The 19,223-nt window shown below is 35.2% G+C and overlaps 4 protein-coding genes, 4 non-coding genes and 1 pseudogene across 13 annotated transcripts in view; 4 read left to right on the top strand and 5 right to left on the bottom strand.

Annotated features, from left to right (window-relative positions):
* LOC121756375 (peptidyl-prolyl cis-trans isomerase FKBP16-1, chloroplastic-like) overlaps positions 1-19,223 on the bottom strand; it is a 542,442-nt gene that overhangs the window by 131,873 nt on the left and 391,346 nt on the right. The window lies entirely within an intron of this gene.
* Positions 670-4,167, bottom strand: LOC121756349 (heterogeneous nuclear ribonucleoprotein 1-like). 2 transcript variants are annotated; one of them, XM_042151873.1, is made up of 5 exons: positions 3,902-4,167; positions 3,713-3,821; positions 3,108-3,334; positions 1,619-2,813; positions 670-1,138 (listed from the first exon to the last, which is right to left on the bottom strand). In XM_042151873.1, the coding sequence occupies exons 3-5, from the start codon at positions 3,327-3,329 to the stop codon at positions 1,125-1,127; spliced, it is 1,431 nt and encodes a 476-aa protein (XP_042007807.1). In that variant the 5' UTR covers positions 3,330-3,334; positions 3,713-3,821; positions 3,902-4,167; the 3' UTR covers positions 670-1,124. The 2 variants fall into 2 exon arrangements, with proteins under 2 accessions (XP_042007807.1, XP_042007805.1); XM_042151871.1 differs by having other exon boundaries at positions 3,108-3,341; positions 3,902-4,166.
* LOC121756350 (heterogeneous nuclear ribonucleoprotein 1-like) lies at positions 6,685-10,501 on the bottom strand. Of its 3 annotated transcripts, none has more exons than XM_042151876.1 (5): positions 10,271-10,501; positions 10,082-10,190; positions 9,486-9,707; positions 8,019-9,213; positions 6,685-7,230 (listed from the first exon to the last, which is right to left on the bottom strand). In XM_042151876.1, the coding sequence occupies exons 3-5, from the start codon at positions 9,705-9,707 to the stop codon at positions 7,217-7,219; spliced, it is 1,431 nt and encodes a 476-aa protein (XP_042007810.1). In that variant the 5' UTR covers positions 10,082-10,190; positions 10,271-10,501; the 3' UTR covers positions 6,685-7,216. The 3 variants fall into 3 exon arrangements, with proteins under 3 accessions (XP_042007810.1, XP_042007808.1, XP_042007809.1); XM_042151874.1 differs by having other exon boundaries at positions 9,486-9,719; positions 10,271-10,500; XM_042151875.1 differs by having other exon boundaries at positions 9,486-9,712; positions 10,271-10,500.
* LOC121756701 lies at positions 11,693-11,902 on the top strand. The gene has a single exon (XR_006041076.1). It is a non-coding gene; the product is annotated as a small nucleolar RNA U3 (small nucleolar RNA).
* Positions 12,400-12,562, bottom strand: LOC121756602 (annotated as a pseudogene).
* On the bottom strand, positions 13,133-13,321 carry LOC121756606. Its single transcript, XR_006040989.1, has one exon. It is a non-coding gene; the product is annotated as a U2 spliceosomal RNA (small nuclear RNA).
* Positions 13,896-15,418, top strand: LOC121756379 (LOB domain-containing protein 25-like). 2 transcript variants are annotated; one of them, XM_042151926.1, is made up of 4 exons: positions 13,896-13,995; positions 14,074-14,147; positions 14,431-14,994; positions 15,129-15,418. In XM_042151926.1, the coding sequence occupies exons 3-4, from the start codon at positions 14,439-14,441 to the stop codon at positions 15,170-15,172; spliced, it is 600 nt and encodes a 199-aa protein (XP_042007860.1). In that variant the 5' UTR covers positions 13,896-13,995; positions 14,074-14,147; positions 14,431-14,438; the 3' UTR covers positions 15,173-15,418. The 2 variants fall into 2 exon arrangements, with proteins under 2 accessions (XP_042007860.1, XP_042007861.1); XM_042151927.1 differs by having other exon boundaries at positions 13,920-13,995; positions 14,090-14,147.
* Positions 16,368-16,587, top strand: LOC121756690. The gene has a single exon (XR_006041066.1). It is a non-coding gene; the product is annotated as a small nucleolar RNA U3 (small nucleolar RNA).
* Positions 17,669-17,890, top strand: LOC121756696. Its single transcript, XR_006041072.1, has one exon. It is a non-coding gene; the product is annotated as a small nucleolar RNA U3 (small nucleolar RNA).

Raw genomic sequence — 19,223 nt, 5'->3', positions numbered from 1 at the left:
ATAATTAATTGTTTTGATCATGACCAATTATTCAACTTTTGATTGCGTTAACATTGCTGTTTTTATGCGTTAATTCTAGTACATTTTGGGAGAATACTATATGGAAAAATGTTTCATTTTAGGTTTACATTTTGTATAGGAAAAATATTGTCGAAATAAAATACGTTAAGAAAAGAAAATACTCCATCAGTCTCATAAAACCGGTCATCTTTCAAATTTCACACAAATGAAGAGAATACATTTACATTTTTATAGAAAAATATAAAAGTTGTTCTATTTTGTCTTTGTATACTACCCCACACGTCATTTTCACAAACATTAAAACATATTCGAGTAAAACAATAATTCAATACAATTCCAATAGCAAATTTGGAATATATTTTTGGAACATCCCAAAATTAAATAAAAAATAATTTTGTGGGGACGCATAGATGTGAATGGGGAATTAATTGACTATATTCGTAGCCGCAAAACTTGGTAAATAGTTCAATTATTTGCATAAAAAGAACCCCCCATCCTACCCTAGTTGATAACAAAGTTAAGTATTAAAAGCTATTGAAGCTCATAAGCTGTCCTAAAATAAGGTTAGCCAAACACCCTCTTTTAAACACACTGTATATTCTAAAGATGAAAGCATCCATGAAGTAAAAACCAACACTGAGAAATGTATTAATCAAACAGTAAAATGATATCTGTATTTTATTGGAAGGGAAACTTAGGAGGCTTAAACTCCCTCTTTTATATATCACGCTAGCAATCACACATACAATCTGAGACGAATACAAATCCCAGACAAAAATAATAAAATTTTCAGGCAGTCATTAGAGCCAAAAAACAGGAGGGAAAATGAGTACAAAAATAAAGAAAAAGAAATAAAATAGGAGTATAAAAAACTCTCTACCTTTCCAGAAACAAATCAAAGCTTGTATGGATCCTCCTCCCGCAATCTGATGTACATCTCCACCAAAATGTCGATCCTTATAATTTCAAACGACATCCCTGTTAGCTCTCTGTAATGACATGAGATATATATCTTTATGTATATATCTGTCACGGATACGTACACAACCCACAACTTCTCAAAAATATCATCTCCTACATTATCTTCATACCACTGAAGTTTCCTACGCAGCAATTCCTGATGAAATGAACAACACCATAAGTCAAGAGAGAGAGCTTTCTTCGCTACATTACAATGGTACATGCTTTGCACTAGGAAACTTTACACATAACATTCATGTTGCTTCTATTGCTAATTACTTATTTATGCAGTGAGAGGTTTCAGTTGGAGCAAATTATGACAACCGAAGCAACCTCAGACAAGTGGATTAACTAGAGCAATTAAATAAGGGTTGACAATAAAAGCATCCTGAAATGGTACAAAAATTGGTAGAGGATGCAGACTACAGAAGACGAGTCTAATTATTACGCACCAATGCGGATGCTCCGTGCACAAACTAGAAATTCAGTTTCTAGTTTTCAATCTGGATGCATCAACAAGTAAATCAATGCCAGAAAAACTTAGCACCAAGTTCCACACAATATTTTTGTAAGTCGAGAGAACTGGATATGTACATAAAGAGGGTTGCAACTTAGATAAGAATCAATGAAATATTACCTCTACTGGATTGCCTATTTGGAAGGTCATAGCCGACCACATAATCCTCAGAATCTTTAGCAGCAACATCTTCTGAGTCTCCAAGCCCATAACCATACGAATTAGCATTATCGAGCTCAGAAGATGCAGTTTGCCAAGTTGGGTCACCATATACAGAACCACTACGGTAAAAATCCCCATAGGATCCCTCATAGTCACCGGTTGAGGCAGGGAACGAAGATGTTGTGGCTACACCATTTCCAGGGTTTCTTCCAAATCCTCCTGCTCCCACAGCATAACTGTTATCTCCCCCTCTGTAGCCAAAGTTTCCACCATTGTAGCCAGAAGAGCTTCCTCCAAGGGACCCAGCAACAGGGGAAGTACCCCAGTTTGTCCCATTGTTTCCAAAGACTCCGAAACCACCACTTCCAGAACCAAAGTATGAAGCAGAGCCGCCACTATTTGGAGAAGCATTAAGTCCACCGTTTCCCCAAACACTTCTAGGTGAAGAGCTTAGAAAAGATTCACCTCTGCTGTTATTTGTATTGTAACCAATAGGTGTGTTGTACCTGCTCTGGTTATTGGCAAAATAAGGATTCAGAACACGGCCATAACCTAGGTTGCTGTTGAAGTTAGAGCCTCCTCCAAAGCCACCACTTAAACCTTGCTCCATATTGACACCCAGCCCATATGCAGGAGAACCAAAAGGTGAGAAACCAGCTCGACCACTAGCCAGTGGACTGTATCTACCATCCATCCTAACTCCATAACCTCCAACTGAGCTAAGATTATATCCCTGGGCATAGCTATTGAGGAAATTGCTGGGTCTAGTAAACCCATAGTTATAACCAACAAGGGGGCTCCGGCTTGGCCCCGGAGACAACTCTTTGGGAACTGCTCGCTTTACCTCAACCATTTTACCATTGAGTTCATGAAATGTTTTGTGCAAGACCCTATCTACTGCATCCTCCGAATCATAAGTTATAAAACCAAAACCTCTTGGCCTCTGCGTGTTGTGGTCATACATCACCACAACGTCTGTTATGGCACCGAACTGATCAAAATAAGTTTTAAAATCATTCTCAGTGACTGTAGATGCTAATCCTCCTACAAATATCTTTTTAGTGCGCCCAGTTCCTGGTGAATCTTGCATGCTGCCACTGTTCCGATTTATAAGGTTCTGATCATCCCTTGGAACAGCTTTCTTGGCTTCAACCTGGTAGACAAAAAAGGGAGGAATGCATCAAAATGTGAGACAACTGCAAATCGCATCATCAGAAGAATCATGAAACACAAACCTAGAGGCAAAAGAAGCATTTGGCTTCCGTTTCTGGCTATAAGATAAAGCAAATAACTTTTGCATTGTATAAGGTAGTGAAAATCGATAATAAAAAAACTTAACATCTACTGTAACAAGGCATTGGTTTCAACAAACAACTATCTTTTGGCAACACAGTTGAGTTTTTCTAATGCGTTCTAATCTCGATGAAGTGCAACCAAACCAACTTACAGTTCGCCCATCAATCATGTGCTTCTCCTTAACCACCCTCTCAGCAACGGCAGGGTCTGCAAAGACAATGAAGCCAAATCCACGAGCACGACCTGTGGTTCGGTCTCTCATGATCACTGCCTCCACAACATCTCCATATGTTTCAAAATACTCTTTAAGACGATCCTCATTCGTGTCCCAAGAAATCCCACCGATAAAGAGCTTACCTTGATCCACCTCCATCTTTTCTGCAAGCTGTAGATGATTATATCAAAAATAAGAAATCCTCAATCAAACATAGCGCATGAAAGGAGAAATAACCACACAAAAAAACTATAATTAAAAGAATAGCAATATCTGCCCATTCAGCATTAATCTAATCACATATTAAATATTATCAGAATCAATTTGAATTCAGTATAAAACGCAAATCAATTGAACCTGATCATCAAAATCCAAATCTAATAGATCCGATAATAAACATATAGCCAACCAACAACCACGAATTTCACCTTATCCAGAAAATCAGGCAACAAAACAAAACCGCCGATCAAAAACGAAATGCAGGATTTGCAATAAAATGATTGGATCCTTCACTCAGCCAACAAACAATAAAAAAATCATACCTTATCCAGAAAATCAGGCAGGAATCCGGTAAGCAGTCAGTGATCAAATAAATACTAAGTAGGATTTATCGGATCCTTGGTTCATCAATAAGATTCAATATCAGCAAACCTGAAACACAGAATAGAAGAGATCAGAGAAATCAACAGAAACAGAATAACAACAACGATCAATGTCAGTTAATTCCTCACCATTGAAAGGAGAAGAAAAGGAATGGAAATCAGAGGTGAAACAAGATCTAATGAGAGGAATACACATAAATGAAAACAGAAGGTATGCTCATCCTCTCACTTCCCTTTCTCTCTCTCTCTCTCTCAAAGGTCCTTCTCTTCCTTTCTTTTTCCTTGGTTATTCCACTCCTTTTAAACAAATTCAGAAGAAATGGAATTCCTTTGCTTTGTTGAGAGGAGAGGTGAGGAGATGAGATATTATTTATTCATAAATATATTATTCAAATTAGGGAAGAGAGAAAAAAGAGGGGTGTTTATGGCATTCTCCCTAATTCTATGCAATATTTCAAGTTCATGACAGCATATGTTGAGCTTTCATTATTCACTTTCATTCATTAATACTACTAATTTTGTTATAACAACTTTTACATTTGTTTTATTTATAACTTCAATTTAGTGTGTCTTTTATATATTTTAGAAGACAGTTAAAAAATAAATTAATACCAAGATGCACCAAAGATTTTATTGGTTTTGGTAAAACTTTGGAACCTAACTAATTGTTTTCAAATAATTTACAGTGCTATATTTTGTACTATTAAATAATGAATACCAGCTAACCTCTTTAATATGATGAGTGGCTATTCAAACTTAATTATGTTATAGGTTTAATCTTGATACTAATTAATGTTTCTCTCTCTCTTGAAGAGGAGTAATTTTAATCTTGATATTTTATGAATATTTATTGTTTTATTCCACAGTTGCTTTATCATGGTAATAAATGTATATGTACTAATAAAATACTACTAATAAAGAAGTGATAAAAAATGATGAGTCAATTTGTTTCTATTTTCTTCCTTGAGACCTAAATTTGGCCATTGCCATGTGGACCATGGAAATTATTACGGAAGATACAAGTTTCTTTTTTGGTGAACTCCAAGAAAAATGTTACTTGTATATAATAAAAAAAAACGTTCTACACAGACTATTCAATTAAAATGATAAAAATGTCCAAATAGTGTGCAAACGACTTTCGATAGTAAGTGACAACCAATAAGGTAACTCATGCATACACGAGATTAAGAGTATTTTAATTAGTAAGACGTTTTTCTTTAATTGAAAGTACAAAGTCACAATTACAAGCATGAATTAATTGAAGATTTTTTTTAAAAAATAATAAGAAATGATAATTGAAAGCAAATGCACACGAAGAGAGATAGATACTGGAATCATAAATTTTCATATCAAAATCCCAACATCAGAATATAAAAAACTCCTATTTATAAAATACAAAATAAAAGTCACAATAATTAAAATACTTCGAATCTTTCTCCATCATTCTCATAAAAAGAAGAAATCCTTTAACTAAAATAGGGTTCATCCGCTAATATAACTTGGGATTGACATTGGGTGATTTTGTTGGTAGAGTTGGTGAATATGAAGTAAAATAATCTCATCAAGAATATACGTAGATTTGAATTATTAATATTTTAACTTAAAATAATAAAAGTGCTCCATAATCCCAATCCCACAAAGATTTCAGCTGAAGTAGCATATTAAAATATTGATCAAATTACCACAGTAGTTAATTGAGATAATTATTACTTATAAAATAATAATACTGATAAATTAAAGAAATTTAGCTGGCAGTGGCTAATTAATATTAGCATGTTCCATGATGCCAGCTGAAACCACCAGTATCATGGAACAGTTCAAACTTCCAACTGTTACTAATCATTCATTTATATCTAATAGCCCACCACCATCCCTAATTAACCAAACCCATATCAAAATCACACCCAACACAATTAAAACTCTGACTATTTCTATCCCACATTGAGTTATTACTGAAAAAATTACAAGTACATTAATTGGCTGAAGTATGTTGTAGCTGACCTTCATCGAATGTGATATGTTCTATAGGCTCGTACCTTTGTATCCGCAAACCTCGTTTAGTAGATATACTAGCGAAGCTTTACTACATATTTTCTTAGTTTGCGATTCATCAATATCTATGTGTGTTTATCATCATGTAGTCTTTCATTGTTGTTATTTTGTTGCTGTTTGGTCCCCATCATCGTCGTTGAAGCATGCTAGCTAGCTATCTCATGCCAAGGAGTCTTTAATTTTTGAGGTGCAGCTCTTGAAGCTTCATTGACTAATTTTTCCTCATATCAAACTCATACATACATTTGTTGCTCTATTCATTCATATTCCCATCTATATAATCATTGTTTTATTTACGTCTCTTGGTATATAAGATACACACATTGACACACATGACTACTAGGTCAAATCTTTGACTTTTTTTTTTTTTTAAACTTCACTCCTTGTCACTTTTCCTTAGACCTAAATTTGGTGATCAACTCACTAACTTCTACAAGATGAAAACAATCACACCCATCCAATCCTTACTGCATAAACTTCAAGTACATAAAATGATGGTTTTGTGAAGCAGTCACGACCTTACTTGAACATGATCTGCTCTATAGGCTCATACCTCTATATCCTTGATTTATAAGGAGACACACGTCTGGTGGATGACCGTAGCTGCCTAGCCAGAGTGTGATTGACATTTAACACCGTCCTACATCAGGTTCTCTTGGCTAGCGGTAGGGATACCGGTAGATGATCGTTATTAGTGGGCATCAGCACGTGTTTATTTGAGGTGTGCAGTGGATTATTTCATTGATGAGTGTGTGATTGTTATTGAAGACAGACTACAAGTGTAAGTAAAATAAGGAAGTGAATGTGGTTGGTGTGAAAAAGAATATGAATCCATTGTAGTTGGATCTCACTCTGCTCCATTTTTGAAGTATCCAGAAGACTGAAGCTTCCTAGTGGAGTAATAACTAATAATACAACCTAAATCCTTCCAACATAGTATTTGGCATTACAATAAGAGTTTTGACACATCTACATATCACACATACAATCTGAGACGAAAAATATAAGGAAAATTTCAGCCAAACATTGGAGCCAAAAACAGGGGGAAAAAAATGAGTACAAAAATAAAGAAAAAGAAATAATAATAATAATAATAATACTAATACTAATACTAATAATAATAATAATACTAAAAAAAACTCTCTACCTTTCCAGAAACAAATCAAAGCTTGTATGGATCCTCCTCCCGCGATCTGATGTACATCTCCACCAAAATGTTGATTCTTATATATTCAAAAACCTTCAGAAAATATGCTTCAACCCGACATCCCTGTTAGCTCTTTGTAATGACATGAGATATATCTTTACGTATATATCTGTGAAGGATACGTACACAACCCACAGCTTCTCAAAATTCCCATCTCCTACATTATCTTCATACCACAAAGTTTCCTACGCAGCAATACCTGAAGAAATGGAGAAAAGATTAGCTCAAAGCTCAAAATCATTGAACATAATTTGATCACTCCTTGTCTAAGTTCATTTAAGTATCTAAGCAATCAGTGTTTCTCAGGGTAAGTATCCAACACCATAAGTCATAAGCAAGAGCTTTCTACGTCTCTTGTTAACTTTAGTACATTACATGTAACATTCATGTTGTTTCTATCGCTAGTTAGCTATTTATGCAGTAAGAGATTTCAGTTGGAGCAAATTATGAAGACCGAAGCAACCTCAGACTAGTGGATTAACAAGTGCAATTAAATGAGCCTGACAGTAAAAGCAACCTCAAGTGAATGCAATTAAATGAACGAAAAAGTGCTAACAAATGAGGCTTGGTCCATAGATAGCTTTAATAAGAATTCACAACATGGCACAAAAAATGGTGAAGGTTTCAGACAAGGCTAATTATTACGCACCACTACAGATGATCCCTGCACAAACTAGAATTACAGCTTCTAGTTCTAAATCCAGACGCATCAACAAGTAAATCAATGCCAGAGAAACTTAGGACCAAGTTTCACACAATGTTTTTGTAATTCCAGAGAACAGGATAAAGTGGAAAGAAAAGAAAATATTCAGTATATGAGTTTCATTCCTTGCAATCACAGCAAAAAGGGTAATATATGCATCAAAAAGTAATAATGATTGATCAAGTTCAAAATCGTCCATCCACAAAAGTAATGTAAGGTAAGGAACTCAAGTATAAGGAGATAAAGAGGGTTGCAGCTGTAGATAAGAATCAAAGAAATATTACCTCTACTGGATTGCCTATTTGGAAGGTCATAGCTGACCACATAATCCTCAGAATCTTTAGCAGCAGCATCTTCTGAGGCTCCAAGCCCATAACCATACGAATTAGAATTATCGAGCTCAGAAGATGTAGTTTGCCAAGTTGGGTCACCATATACAGAACCACTACGGTAAAAGTCCCCATTGGATCCCTCATAGTCACCGGTTGAGGCAGGGAACGAAGATGTCGTGGCTACACTATTTCCAGTGTTTCTTCCAAATCCTCCTGCTCCCACAGCATAACTGTTATCTCCCCCTCTGTAGCCAAAGTTTCCACCATTGTAGCCAGAAGAGCTTCCTCCAAGGGACCCAGCAACAGGGGAAGTACCCCAGCTTGTCCCATTGTTTCCAAAGACTCCGAAACCACCACTTCCAGATCCAAAGTATGAAGCAGACCCGCCACTATTTGGAGAAGCATTAAGTCCACCGTTTCCCCAAACACTTCTAGGTGAAGAGCTTAGAAAAGATTCACCTCTGCTGTTACTTGTATTATAACCAATAGGTGTGGTGTACCTGCCCTGGTTACTGGCAAAATACGGGTTCAGAACACGGCCATAACCTAGGTTGCTGTTGAAGTTAGAGCCCCCTCCAAAGCCACTACTTAAACCTTGCTCCATATTAACACCCAGCCCATATGCAGGAGAACCGAAAGGTGAGAAACCAGCTCGACCACTAGCCAGTGGACTGTATCTACCATCCATCCTCACTCCATAACCTCCAAGAGAGCTAAGATTATATCCCTGGGCATAGCTATTGAGGAAATTGCTGGGTCTAGTTAACCCATAGTTATAACCAACAAGTGGGCTCCGGCTAGGACCCGGAGACAACTCTTTGGGAACTGCTCGCTTTACCTCGACCATTTTACCATTGAGTTCATGAAAAGTTTTGTGCAACACCCTATCTACTGCGTCCTCCGAATCATATGTTATAAAACCAAAACCTCTTGGCCTCTGCGTGTTGTGGTCGTACATCACCACGACGTCTGTTATGGTTCCAAACTGATCAAAATAAGTTTTAAAATCATTCTCAGTGACTGTAGATGCTAATCCTCCAACAAATATCTTTTTAGTGCGCCCAGTTCCTGGTGAATCTTGCATGCTGCCACTGTTTCGGTTTATAAGGTGTTGATCATCCCTTGGAACAGCTTTCTTGGCTTCAACCTAGTAGACAAAAAAGGAAGGAATGCATCAAAATGTGACAACTGAGAATCGCATAATGAAATAATCAAGGAACGCAAACCTACAGGCAAAAGAAGCATTTGGCTTATGTTTCTGGTTATAAGCTATGGCAGGTAACTTTTGCACTGTATAATAAAAAAATTAACTTCTACTGTAACAAGGCATTGGTTTTGACAAACACCTATCTATTGGCAACACAGTTGAGTTTTTCTTATGCATTCTAATCTCGATGAAGTGCAACCAAACCAACTTACAGTTCGTCCATCAATCATGTGCTTCTCCTTAACCACCCTTTCAGCAACAGCAGGGTCTGCAAAGACAACGAAGCCAAATCCACGAGCACGACCCGTGGTTCGGTCTTTCATGATCACTGCCTCCACAACATCTCCATATGTTTCAAAATAATCTTTAAGATGATCCTCATTCGTGTCCCAAGAAATCCCACCGATAAAGAGCTTACCTTGATCCACCTCCATCTTTTCTGCAAACTGGAGAAGATTAGATCAAAAACAAGAAATCCTCAATCAGAACGTGAACATAGCGCAGGAAACCACAAAAAAGATTATAATTAAAAGAATAGCAATATCTCCCTATTCAGCATTAATCCAATCACAGATTAAACAATTACGAGAATCAAATTGAATTAAGTATAACGGATGAATCAATTCAGCTGCAGATCATCAAAATCCAAATCTAATAGATCCGAGAATAAATATATAGGCAACCAACAATCACGAATTTTATTAAAATCAGGCAACAAAACAAAACCGCCGATCAAAAACGAAATGCAGGATTTGCAAAAAAATGATTGGATCCTTCACTCAGCCAACAAACAATAAAAAATTCATACCTTATCCAGAAAATCAGGCAGGAATCCGGTAAGCAGTCAGTGATCAAATAAATACTAAGTAGGATTTATCGGATCCTTGGTTCATCAATAAGATTCAATATCAGCAAACCTGAAACACAGAATTGAAGAGATCAGAGAAATCAACAGAAACAGAATAACAACAACGATCAATGTCAGTTAATTCCTCACCATTGAAAGGAGAAGAAAAGGAATGGAAATCAGAGGTGAAACAAGATCTAATGAGAGGAATACACATAAATGAAAACAGAAGGTATGCTCATCCTCTCACTTTCCTTTCTCTTTCTCTCAAAGGTCCTTCTCTTCCTATCTTTTTCCTTGGTTATTCCACTCCTTTTAAACAAAATTCAGAAGAAATGGAATTTCTTTGCTTTGATAAGAGGAGATATTATTTATTTATAAATTTATGCAAGTATTCAAATTAGAGAGGAGAGAAAAAAGAGGGGTGTTTATGGCATTCTCCCAAATTCTATGCAATATTTCAAGTCCATCTTTCATGACAGCATATGTTGAGCTTTCATTTTTTACACTTGGTTTCATTAATACTAATTTTGTTATAACAACTTTGACATTTGTATTTATAACTTCAATTTAGTGTATCTTTCTTATTATTTAAACTTTGTAAATTTGATTAGTTTTTATATGCAACAAAAATCTTGTCTAGGCTTGCGAGATACATGAAGAGTTTAATGAATTTGTAATATTTAATATAGCTACAACAATAAATTAAATATGTCAGATTACAAAGATGCACCAAACATTTGATTGGGTTTGCTATAAATTTTGGAGCCTAACTAATTGTTTTTTAAATAATTTGCAGTGCTATATTATGCATTAAATTGGAATATCGGCTAACCTCTTTAATATGATGAATACCTATTCAAACTTAATTTATATTATAGGTTTAATCTTGATACTAATTAATGTTTTCCTCTCTCTCTCTCTCACGAAGAGGAGTAATTTTTAATCTTGATTTTCCGTGATATATTTATTGTTTTATTTCACAAGTTTGCTTTATGGTAGTAGCAATCAATGTATATACAGGTACTAATAAAATAGTTGGAGTAGTAATAATAAAGGAGTAAAATATGGTGAGTCAATTGGTTTCCGTTTTCTACCTTGAGACCTATATTAGGCCATGGAAATTATTACCGACATAGAAGTTTTCTTTTTTGTTGAACTCCAACAAAAATGTTACTGTTTGTATATAAAATAAAAAATGTATAAAGAGTATGCAAAGACTTACGATACTAACAGGTAAGTCAATGATTAATCGTATTTTATTTAATAAGACGTTTCTTAAATAGAAAATTCGAGTTAGTAATACGAGGTAGCATGAGGTAACTGGAGAATTATTATTGGTCATTATTTTGAAAGAGAAAAGAATGATGCATGAAAACAAATGCACAACAATAGAGATACTTAAATCATAAATTTTCATATCAACATTCCAACCCATCAATTTATACAAAAAAGAGTCCTATACATAAATGAATCACCCTACACAATTAAAACAGTGAGTTTTACTATCCCACATTGATTTCTTACTGGATAAAAGACAAGTACTTAAACTGATGGGTTGGTGAAGTAGTCACGACCTTACTTGAATAGGATCTGTTCTATAAACTCGTACCTCTGTATCCTTGATTTCTAAGGAGACTAGAAACCATGTCTAGTGGATGAACCATTGACTGGTCGGGCTAGAGCGTGATTAACAGCCCCTCAGGTCGGGTTTCTGGCTTGTTATGCAGTAGATGATCGTTCTTGGCATGACTCGATGGCCAGGCAGCTGTCGGACAGACTTTAATAGATATTTTTTCTTTTCTGAACTTTTCGGTCCTCGACGTAGCCTTCCTTCTGTCTCATGCCAAGGAGGTGCAGCTCTTGAAGCATCTTTTTCTCATAAAACCCATACATACATTGGATGCTCTATTCATTCATGTTCCCTTCTTCTGGATTTACTCTTTCAACCCTATATATTCCTCTCATGTATGTGAGTCTGTATCTGCAAATTAGATGGAAACAATTGTATCTGCAGACATACATATGATAGCAATATATTACTTATCAAAAAATGAATGACAGTTTGAATATCTGATTACTTACATTGCTGATGCATAATTCTTCTTATCCACAAATGTTCTCTATAACACTTGCAGTAGCATGTAAAACATAGCTTCTAAGAGTGGAGCATGTGAAAGGAGATAATCACTGGCCTTGTAATATTATACCCAAGATCAGTTAACTCCAAAAGTGAGTGCAATCAGTAATAATTTATAACAAAGTAAAAATTAGACTAGAAATGGTGGGGTGTGCCAGGCCCAAGTAGCAAGCTACTTTGATGGGTCTTCCTCCTAAAAAAATAAAATTAATATCATGTAAGCCAATGGCTCACATATCAGATATTAAACTGATAAGAACAGATACTACACTTGATCTTAGCCAAAAGGCCGAGAAAGGTATGAGTTTTTACATAAATATAGGACATATTTTATACTTGTTTTTAAGATAATTTGACTCTCATACACGATGTGGGATAATAAGTCTCCTTGTTTTTAAACGGAGCTCTCTGTGGATGATAATAAGAAATTGCAATCTATGAACTGGTACAAAAGCAAGGACAAAATTGATTCTCCATCATTGATTTATTTATTTCATTTGGCTATACTTATGATTTACACACCCATATCACATTTGGGTCAAATCTTTTACTTCTTTTTTTTAATCATCTTCAATACTTGTTACTTATCCTTATATGTAAACAATCACACCCATTTCCTTAGTTAAAGCATTAAAACTGTGAGCGTTTGTATCCTACATCCAAGTCTTATTTGACTAGGATTTGTTTTATAGGCTCGTACATTTGTACCCTTAATTCTAAGGAGATAAGAAACCGCGTCTAGTCTAGTGGATGAACATACAGTTTTTTTTCTTTCTAAAATAGCATTACAGATGAACATATCTCTCCTTCATAAATTTAACTAGCACTTGTGTTTGAGCACAAAATAAGTGATTTGAATAGCTGGTGAATCTTCGTAATGCCCCAATACTTACCAATGCATACAAAGTAAAAGATTGGACTCAAGTAGCAAGCTCTACTTTGATGGGTCTTCTCCTAAAAAAAATATTTAATATCGTGTGAGCAAATGACTCATATTTCAGATATTAATTGATAAAAACAGATACTATATTTGATCTTAGCCAAAAGGCCGAGGTAGGTATGAGCTCATTGGCTACATGCCTCCTCTTTTATAGTTAGTTTTGACGATGTACTAGTATTACTTATAGAATCAATGTTAACTTTCACTCTTTACCAACAAATTGGCTATTTTTTAATTAATATATTCCAAAAAAATTGCAATTTATAAATATGTTTTGTAGAAGCATTTATGTTTTCTTAATTTTGTGTCACATAGAATATATACTCTATGGTGGCATTCGGTTGCCATGACTAATATCATGAGACTATCAATCTAGGATTAAGTTGTGAGATTATTTTAGTTGGAGGGGGAGGCTATGACTGATTATCATGAGACTATCAATCTAGGATTAAGATGAAGGGTTCAATTTTATGAACCAAACATGATACATATTTAATAATGAGATTTAATCTTGCCAACCGAACACCCCTTATACATATTCTTATTACTAGCGTTAGTATTGATTGGTTAATAGTACGAGAATATTGTTATTTTAAAATTACTAGTAATTGATAAAATGAATTAAGAAATGCACAAAATTGCGCCAATTAGAAATTGTGGATGACGGAAATTGTGAAAATTCGAAAAAATTATGCGTGGACTCTCACAATCATCATTCAGTAAAAGTGTAAAACCAATTGTAAGCGTCTTCTTCGTCACAGCAACTGTCAATTCTTCTTCACACCAAAATCACAGGTATGTAGAAAATCACCCCAAGCTTCAATTCCACTCTCCTTTCACGATGATCACCCCTTGATTCTTCAATTCTTACAGTTTTTCCGACTCGCAGATTGTGTAAACGAGAGTAGGTTTACTATCCGTGAGAATAATCCAACAAGCTAATTAAGGTGAAGAAACATAACTTCCTGCAATTTCTTTGTTGAATTTTGGAATGTTTTGTTGAAGAATCATTTAGATTCACACAAAAAAGATGTTTATCGTTCAAGATTTCTCTCTTTTCTTTTTCTTTTTTTTTTGGATCTGCAGCGGTTCTCTTGCATTGGAAAACAAACTCACTGAGTTGATTCACCGAGTTTTGTTCAAGCTTATGCTGTTGATGCTTTCACATTTTTCCTTTTCCTTTTTTAGTGAATTTGAAATTTGGATGGATGATTTTTGTGTTGGTGGCAGAAAATAAAATGAGGTCGCGGTGCGCTGCGTGCAAATGCCTCTGCCGTGAGTGCACAGAGGATTGCCCGATGGAGCCGTATTTCCCGGCGGACGATCCTAAGAAGTTCAGCAACGTACATGAGGTGTTCGGCGCGACTAACGTGAGCAAGGTTCTGAAGGAATTGGAGCCCAGCCAGCGCGAGGCCGCCGCTAATTCACTGGCCTATGAAGCGGAACACCTCCTCCGCGACCCCGTCCACGGCTACCTCCGCCAAATCTACAGCCTCAAGCAGAAGATCAACCAGGTCCATGCCGATATGGAAAATACCAAGAAGGAATTGGCCGCCTACATCGGGCCTTCCGCATATCAGCCCATGCTCCTCAGCCAACCGCAACAGCACCTTGTGATCCCGGCTCAAGAGCAAGAAATCACTGCGATTGGCAGGGGATGCGGAAGCAATGATGCAAGTGATCAACATCAACATGAGCATGATCGGTTGGATCCACTTTTTCTACAGCAGCTCCAGCACCTGCAAGACTACTTTGAGGCACAACAACTAGCTCAAATGCATGACTTCATTCCAGGTAATTCATTTTCTTTTAAATGGACTACTCTTCTTGTAAAATTATCTATATCTAACTGGTTTATTCAATGCTCACATTATCATGAATTAACTCTTTCCTTCACTCATCGATACTTGAACAATATTTTCTTGCAGCAAATGTAATTAGCTTGCGAAAGGGGAGACAGATGTATAGATGAGGAGAAATCGTAGAGGTATTCGCATCTACGTAAGCAAGTCACCAGTATATTTTCTATTGGATTTTATGAAGTCGAAAATGTAAGCTAGATTAATCTTTTCTAACATTAAACTCATACATAGATTTCATTCATATTGCTTTTCTTGATTTACTCTTTCCCTTCATGTATAACTATAGCCATACATGAGTTTCAGTATCACCAAATTGTGGCCATTTAATATGGAAATATTTGTATCTGCAAACATATGATATTATAAGTATGTCAATTTACATCTCTATAATTAGCATATCTTTTTTGCGGATGAATCTTTGCCCATATATAGTAGCAATAGAGAATGAGGAAAAAAAGATCAAAAAAAGGATTAATCCAATAACCATGGGAAGCCATCAAAAGAGAAATCAACCAAAGACTTGTAGTAACTAATTTATTTACTTTTATTTTTAACACTTATACTATAAAATTCCAGCTAATCTTTCACCCTAGTTAACTATTAACTATTAGAAGTAACACAACAGTTTGTCAAATTTATAATTTTCTCTCTATTTCTAAATTTCTAATACCCTGTGATTACCATTAACTTTATTATGTGAACACTTTATTTTAAGCGCTAGAATAATATCAAAAATTAAAATGATATGGACTATGTAACTTTCAAATATTAAAGTAAAAAAATGTTCATAAAAAGTCTAATATACTTACCAAACTTTCAAAAAAATAAAAAATGAAGTGATAAAATTTTGAAACAAAATAATTAGAATTCACTCAATTAGAGTCAAGTCTTTGGGCCTGGGCTATTATAAGGCGAATTGTATCGAATTATGAGCTAGCTTATCATCCACCGAAATATTGTTTGGGCTACAAATATGGAGTATAATGATAATTGCATGGGGTTGTAGGATTATTTGGGCCAATAGCGAATGTGTTGGGCCTGGGTAGAGAGAGTAATGTATGACTTGTTTGAAGCATGACTCGTCTTTCAACTCCTCTCCGACTTTACCTTTAGCAGCTCAAATCCTCACTTCAATGCTTGTTACTTTTCCTTATACATTCCAATTTCCTAATCAACTAACTCACTTCTCTAAGATCAAAACAATAACAACCCATTCCCTTAGTTAAACGGTGACATTCCTATCCCACATCGATGATTTACTGAATAAATGATAAGTACATAAAGTGATGGCAGAGTGAAGCTAATACGACCTTACTTGAACAGGATCTGTTCTATAGGCTCGTACCTTTGTATCCTTGATTTCTAAGGAGACAGGAAACCATGTTTGGTGGATGAACTGTGGCTGCCTGGCTCGAGCGTGATTAATAGCTCCTTGGGTTGGGTTTCTGGCTCATTGTGCAGTAGATGATTGTTCTTGGCTTGACTTCGGTCCAGTGAAGATGGCCAGGCAGCTGTCTGACAAACTTCTTAATCTTTTTTTTTTGAGCTTTTGGTTGTATTGGTGCATATAAGGTTGTTTGAGATCCCTTGTAATGGCAGCTTGCCTCCCCCCTTGTGGAAGATGGTAATATCTGTAGAGGTCCTAGCATCTATGGAAGACTACACTACAGTTAGTGAAGGTGGTGGAAAAGAAGTTGGAGAATTTATTATAATAGTTGCTTCTTGCACATTATGGCTGCTCCAGTTTTAAAGTATCTAGGACACTGAAGCTTCCTAGTGACTAGTGGAGTATGTGAACACATGCCTCCATATATTTAACTATCACTTGTGTGTTAGCAAAGAATTAAGTGTTTTGACACATCTAGTGAATAACCTTAATGCATCATTCAGAAAAGTAGATTTGGCTAACAACTACTACTACTACTTGATGTACAAAATGCCTATTAATACCTGTAAATTGTAATAGCAAGGATTGTCCCTTTATAGCTTTTCAAAATATTCTTAATCCTCTATGAACATGTAATATTTAGATATATTACCTATGATAGTTATTGGAAGTCTTACAACTATGTCAAGTTTATTTGTGGTCTTAGCATCTATTGAACGGTTCTTTCAGATCGAATGAGCACAAGAACACAAGTTGGATTTACGTGGTTTGATCACACGTATGATCTACCTCCATGGAAAATTGATACTATGAATGATATGAATTTCACCATCAAGATTACAAACAATTCGACGTGAAAGAAAGAGATATGAATTTCCTAAAACATCAAGTAGTAATGGCAGCCACCCCGAGTGGCTGGTGAGGTTATACCTGTGTTTATTTGATATTTGATGAGTACTTTTGTCCATAGGTATTATCAGATACAGTATATATTTTATAATGCTAAATTACAGAATCTATTTCTTTTTCACATCTGTTAGAATCATTGTTTGTTAGTTAGTTATTAATGGTGATTTCTTTTTATCTATCTTCAATACTTGTCACTTTTCCTTGACCTGAATTTGGTAATCACTGACTAAATTGTGGCCATTAGTATCCCACATCGAATTCTGAAAGAATAAATGACAAGTACATAAATTGGAAGAAGAGTGAAGCAATCACGACCTTACTTGAACATGATCTGTTCTATAGTCTCATACCTCTGTATCCTTGATTTCTAAGGAGATAGGAAACCATGTCTGGTGGATGAACCATGGCTGCCTGACTAGAGCGTGATTAACAGCCCCTCAGGTAGGGTTCCCAGCTCGTTGTGTAGTAGAGATGATCGTTCTTGGCTAGACTTTGGTCCGGTCAAGATGGCAATGCAGCTGTCTGACAGACTCTAAATCTTTTTGTTTTTTGAACTTTTGATACGACTAAGGGGTGTTTGAGATGCATCATTCATAAAAGCAGATTGTCCAATTGGTGTTTACTTTACATACAAACCTATGATTATTAGTGTCCCACATCGAAAACACTTTAAAACCGAATAGTGTGCTACTTATACTTTATTTTATGTGACTAAAACAAAATAATGTATAGAGTGGAATTTCACACAATACTTTACTATAAATTTTTAAAGATAAGTTAATTCATTTTGAAAACGATGCGATGGGGGAGAGGAGTGCAACAAGACGAAGCAATTTAATATTGTCCGAAAGCTAATTAATTGAAGAATGTACTGGTAATTATTATTTTCAATCTTAGTCTTATACTAGTATAACTGTAGATATAGGCCAATATCATTTTATATTTTTATCCTAATCTCAATGTATGAAAATATTTTATATTCAACGGTTTTTTTTAAATACTTGATTTTTTTAATAGTGAAATGAGGTAATAGTAGCATTACCACAAAATTTGCATTGTAAAATAATAGTAATAATTAAAAAAAGATAATAGCGATTTAAATCATGAAGTTTGGTCAAATTCAAGCCTTTTCCATGAAGTTTGAAATTAACATATTAAATCACGTTGTTTTAGTTTTTCTCATTTGGCACATCTATGCACAAATCAACATCTTTTGGTTATATTAAAAATTACAATATTTCAATAAAATAAAGGATTAAAAGAAAAAATATTTATTTTACTGAAACACGTTGTTTTTAATATCATTAAAAAATGAAATTTTGTGCATGAATGAGACAATTGATAATGCATGAATGAGACCATTGATAAAAATTAAAACTTCATGATTTAATATTCCAAATTTAAATTTTATTGGACAGACTATAATTAACCAAATTTTATAATTTAAATGGCTATTAACTCTAAAAAAACAAAGTTGTGTGGTGTTTTTTTAAATAGTCACTAATAATTTCTTATTTGTCTCGTGGTCACAGAATTTGTTTAATTGGAAGACAGATGATAAACAATTGGCCAACTAAAAATTCCAGTTTATCTATTGTGTTGGATGGATGACTTTTTCTTTTGTCAACGGGCAGAAACTAGGAAAATGGGATTTGGATTCCCAGATGTTGTTACACACGCCTCATTATACTCCCTCCGTCCCGAGTTAGTCGCACGTTTGCTTTTCGGCACGGAGATTAAGGAATGAGTGATTAACATAGTCAATAATTGCGGCTGTAGGCGATAATTTTTACTAAAAATAGAAAGAGTGCAAATAACTTGGGACGCCCAGAAAGGAAAATAGTGCCAGTAACACGGGACAGAGG

The sequence above is a fragment of the Salvia splendens genome, chromosome 11 (genome assembly GCF_004379255.2).
Source record: "Salvia splendens isolate huo1 chromosome 11, SspV2, whole genome shotgun sequence".
Lineage (NCBI taxonomy): Eukaryota > Viridiplantae > Streptophyta > Magnoliopsida > Lamiales > Lamiaceae > Salvia > Salvia splendens.
This window is presented reverse-complemented; position numbering and strand designations above follow the sequence as displayed.

What these genes read in the sequence shown, in the direction of transcription:
- LOC121756349 (XM_042151873.1), bottom strand. Translation starts at nt 3,329, where the DNA reads ATGGAGGTGGATCAAGGTAAGCTCTTTATCGGTGGGATTTCTTGGGAC. An exon ending in ACATGATTGATGGGCGAACT is followed by an intron (nt 2,814 to 3,107) that starts GTAAGTTGGTTT and finishes TTTGTCTACCAG; the next exon opens with GTTGAAGCCAAGAAAGCTGT.
- LOC121756379 (XM_042151926.1), top strand. Translation starts at nt 14,439, where the DNA reads ATGAGGTCGCGGTGCGCTGCGTGCAAATGCCTCTGCCGTGAGTGCACA. An exon ending in AATGCATGACTTCATTCCAG is followed by an intron (nt 14,995 to 15,128) that starts GTAATTCATTTT and finishes ATTTTCTTGCAG; the next exon opens with CAAATGTAATTAGCTTGCGA.
- LOC121756350 (XM_042151876.1), bottom strand. Translation starts at nt 9,707, where the DNA reads ATGGAGGTGGATCAAGGTAAGCTCTTTATCGGTGGGATTTCTTGGGAC. An exon ending in ACATGATTGATGGACGAACT is followed by an intron (nt 9,214 to 9,485) that starts GTAAGTTGGTTT and finishes TTTGTCTACTAG; the next exon opens with GTTGAAGCCAAGAAAGCTGT.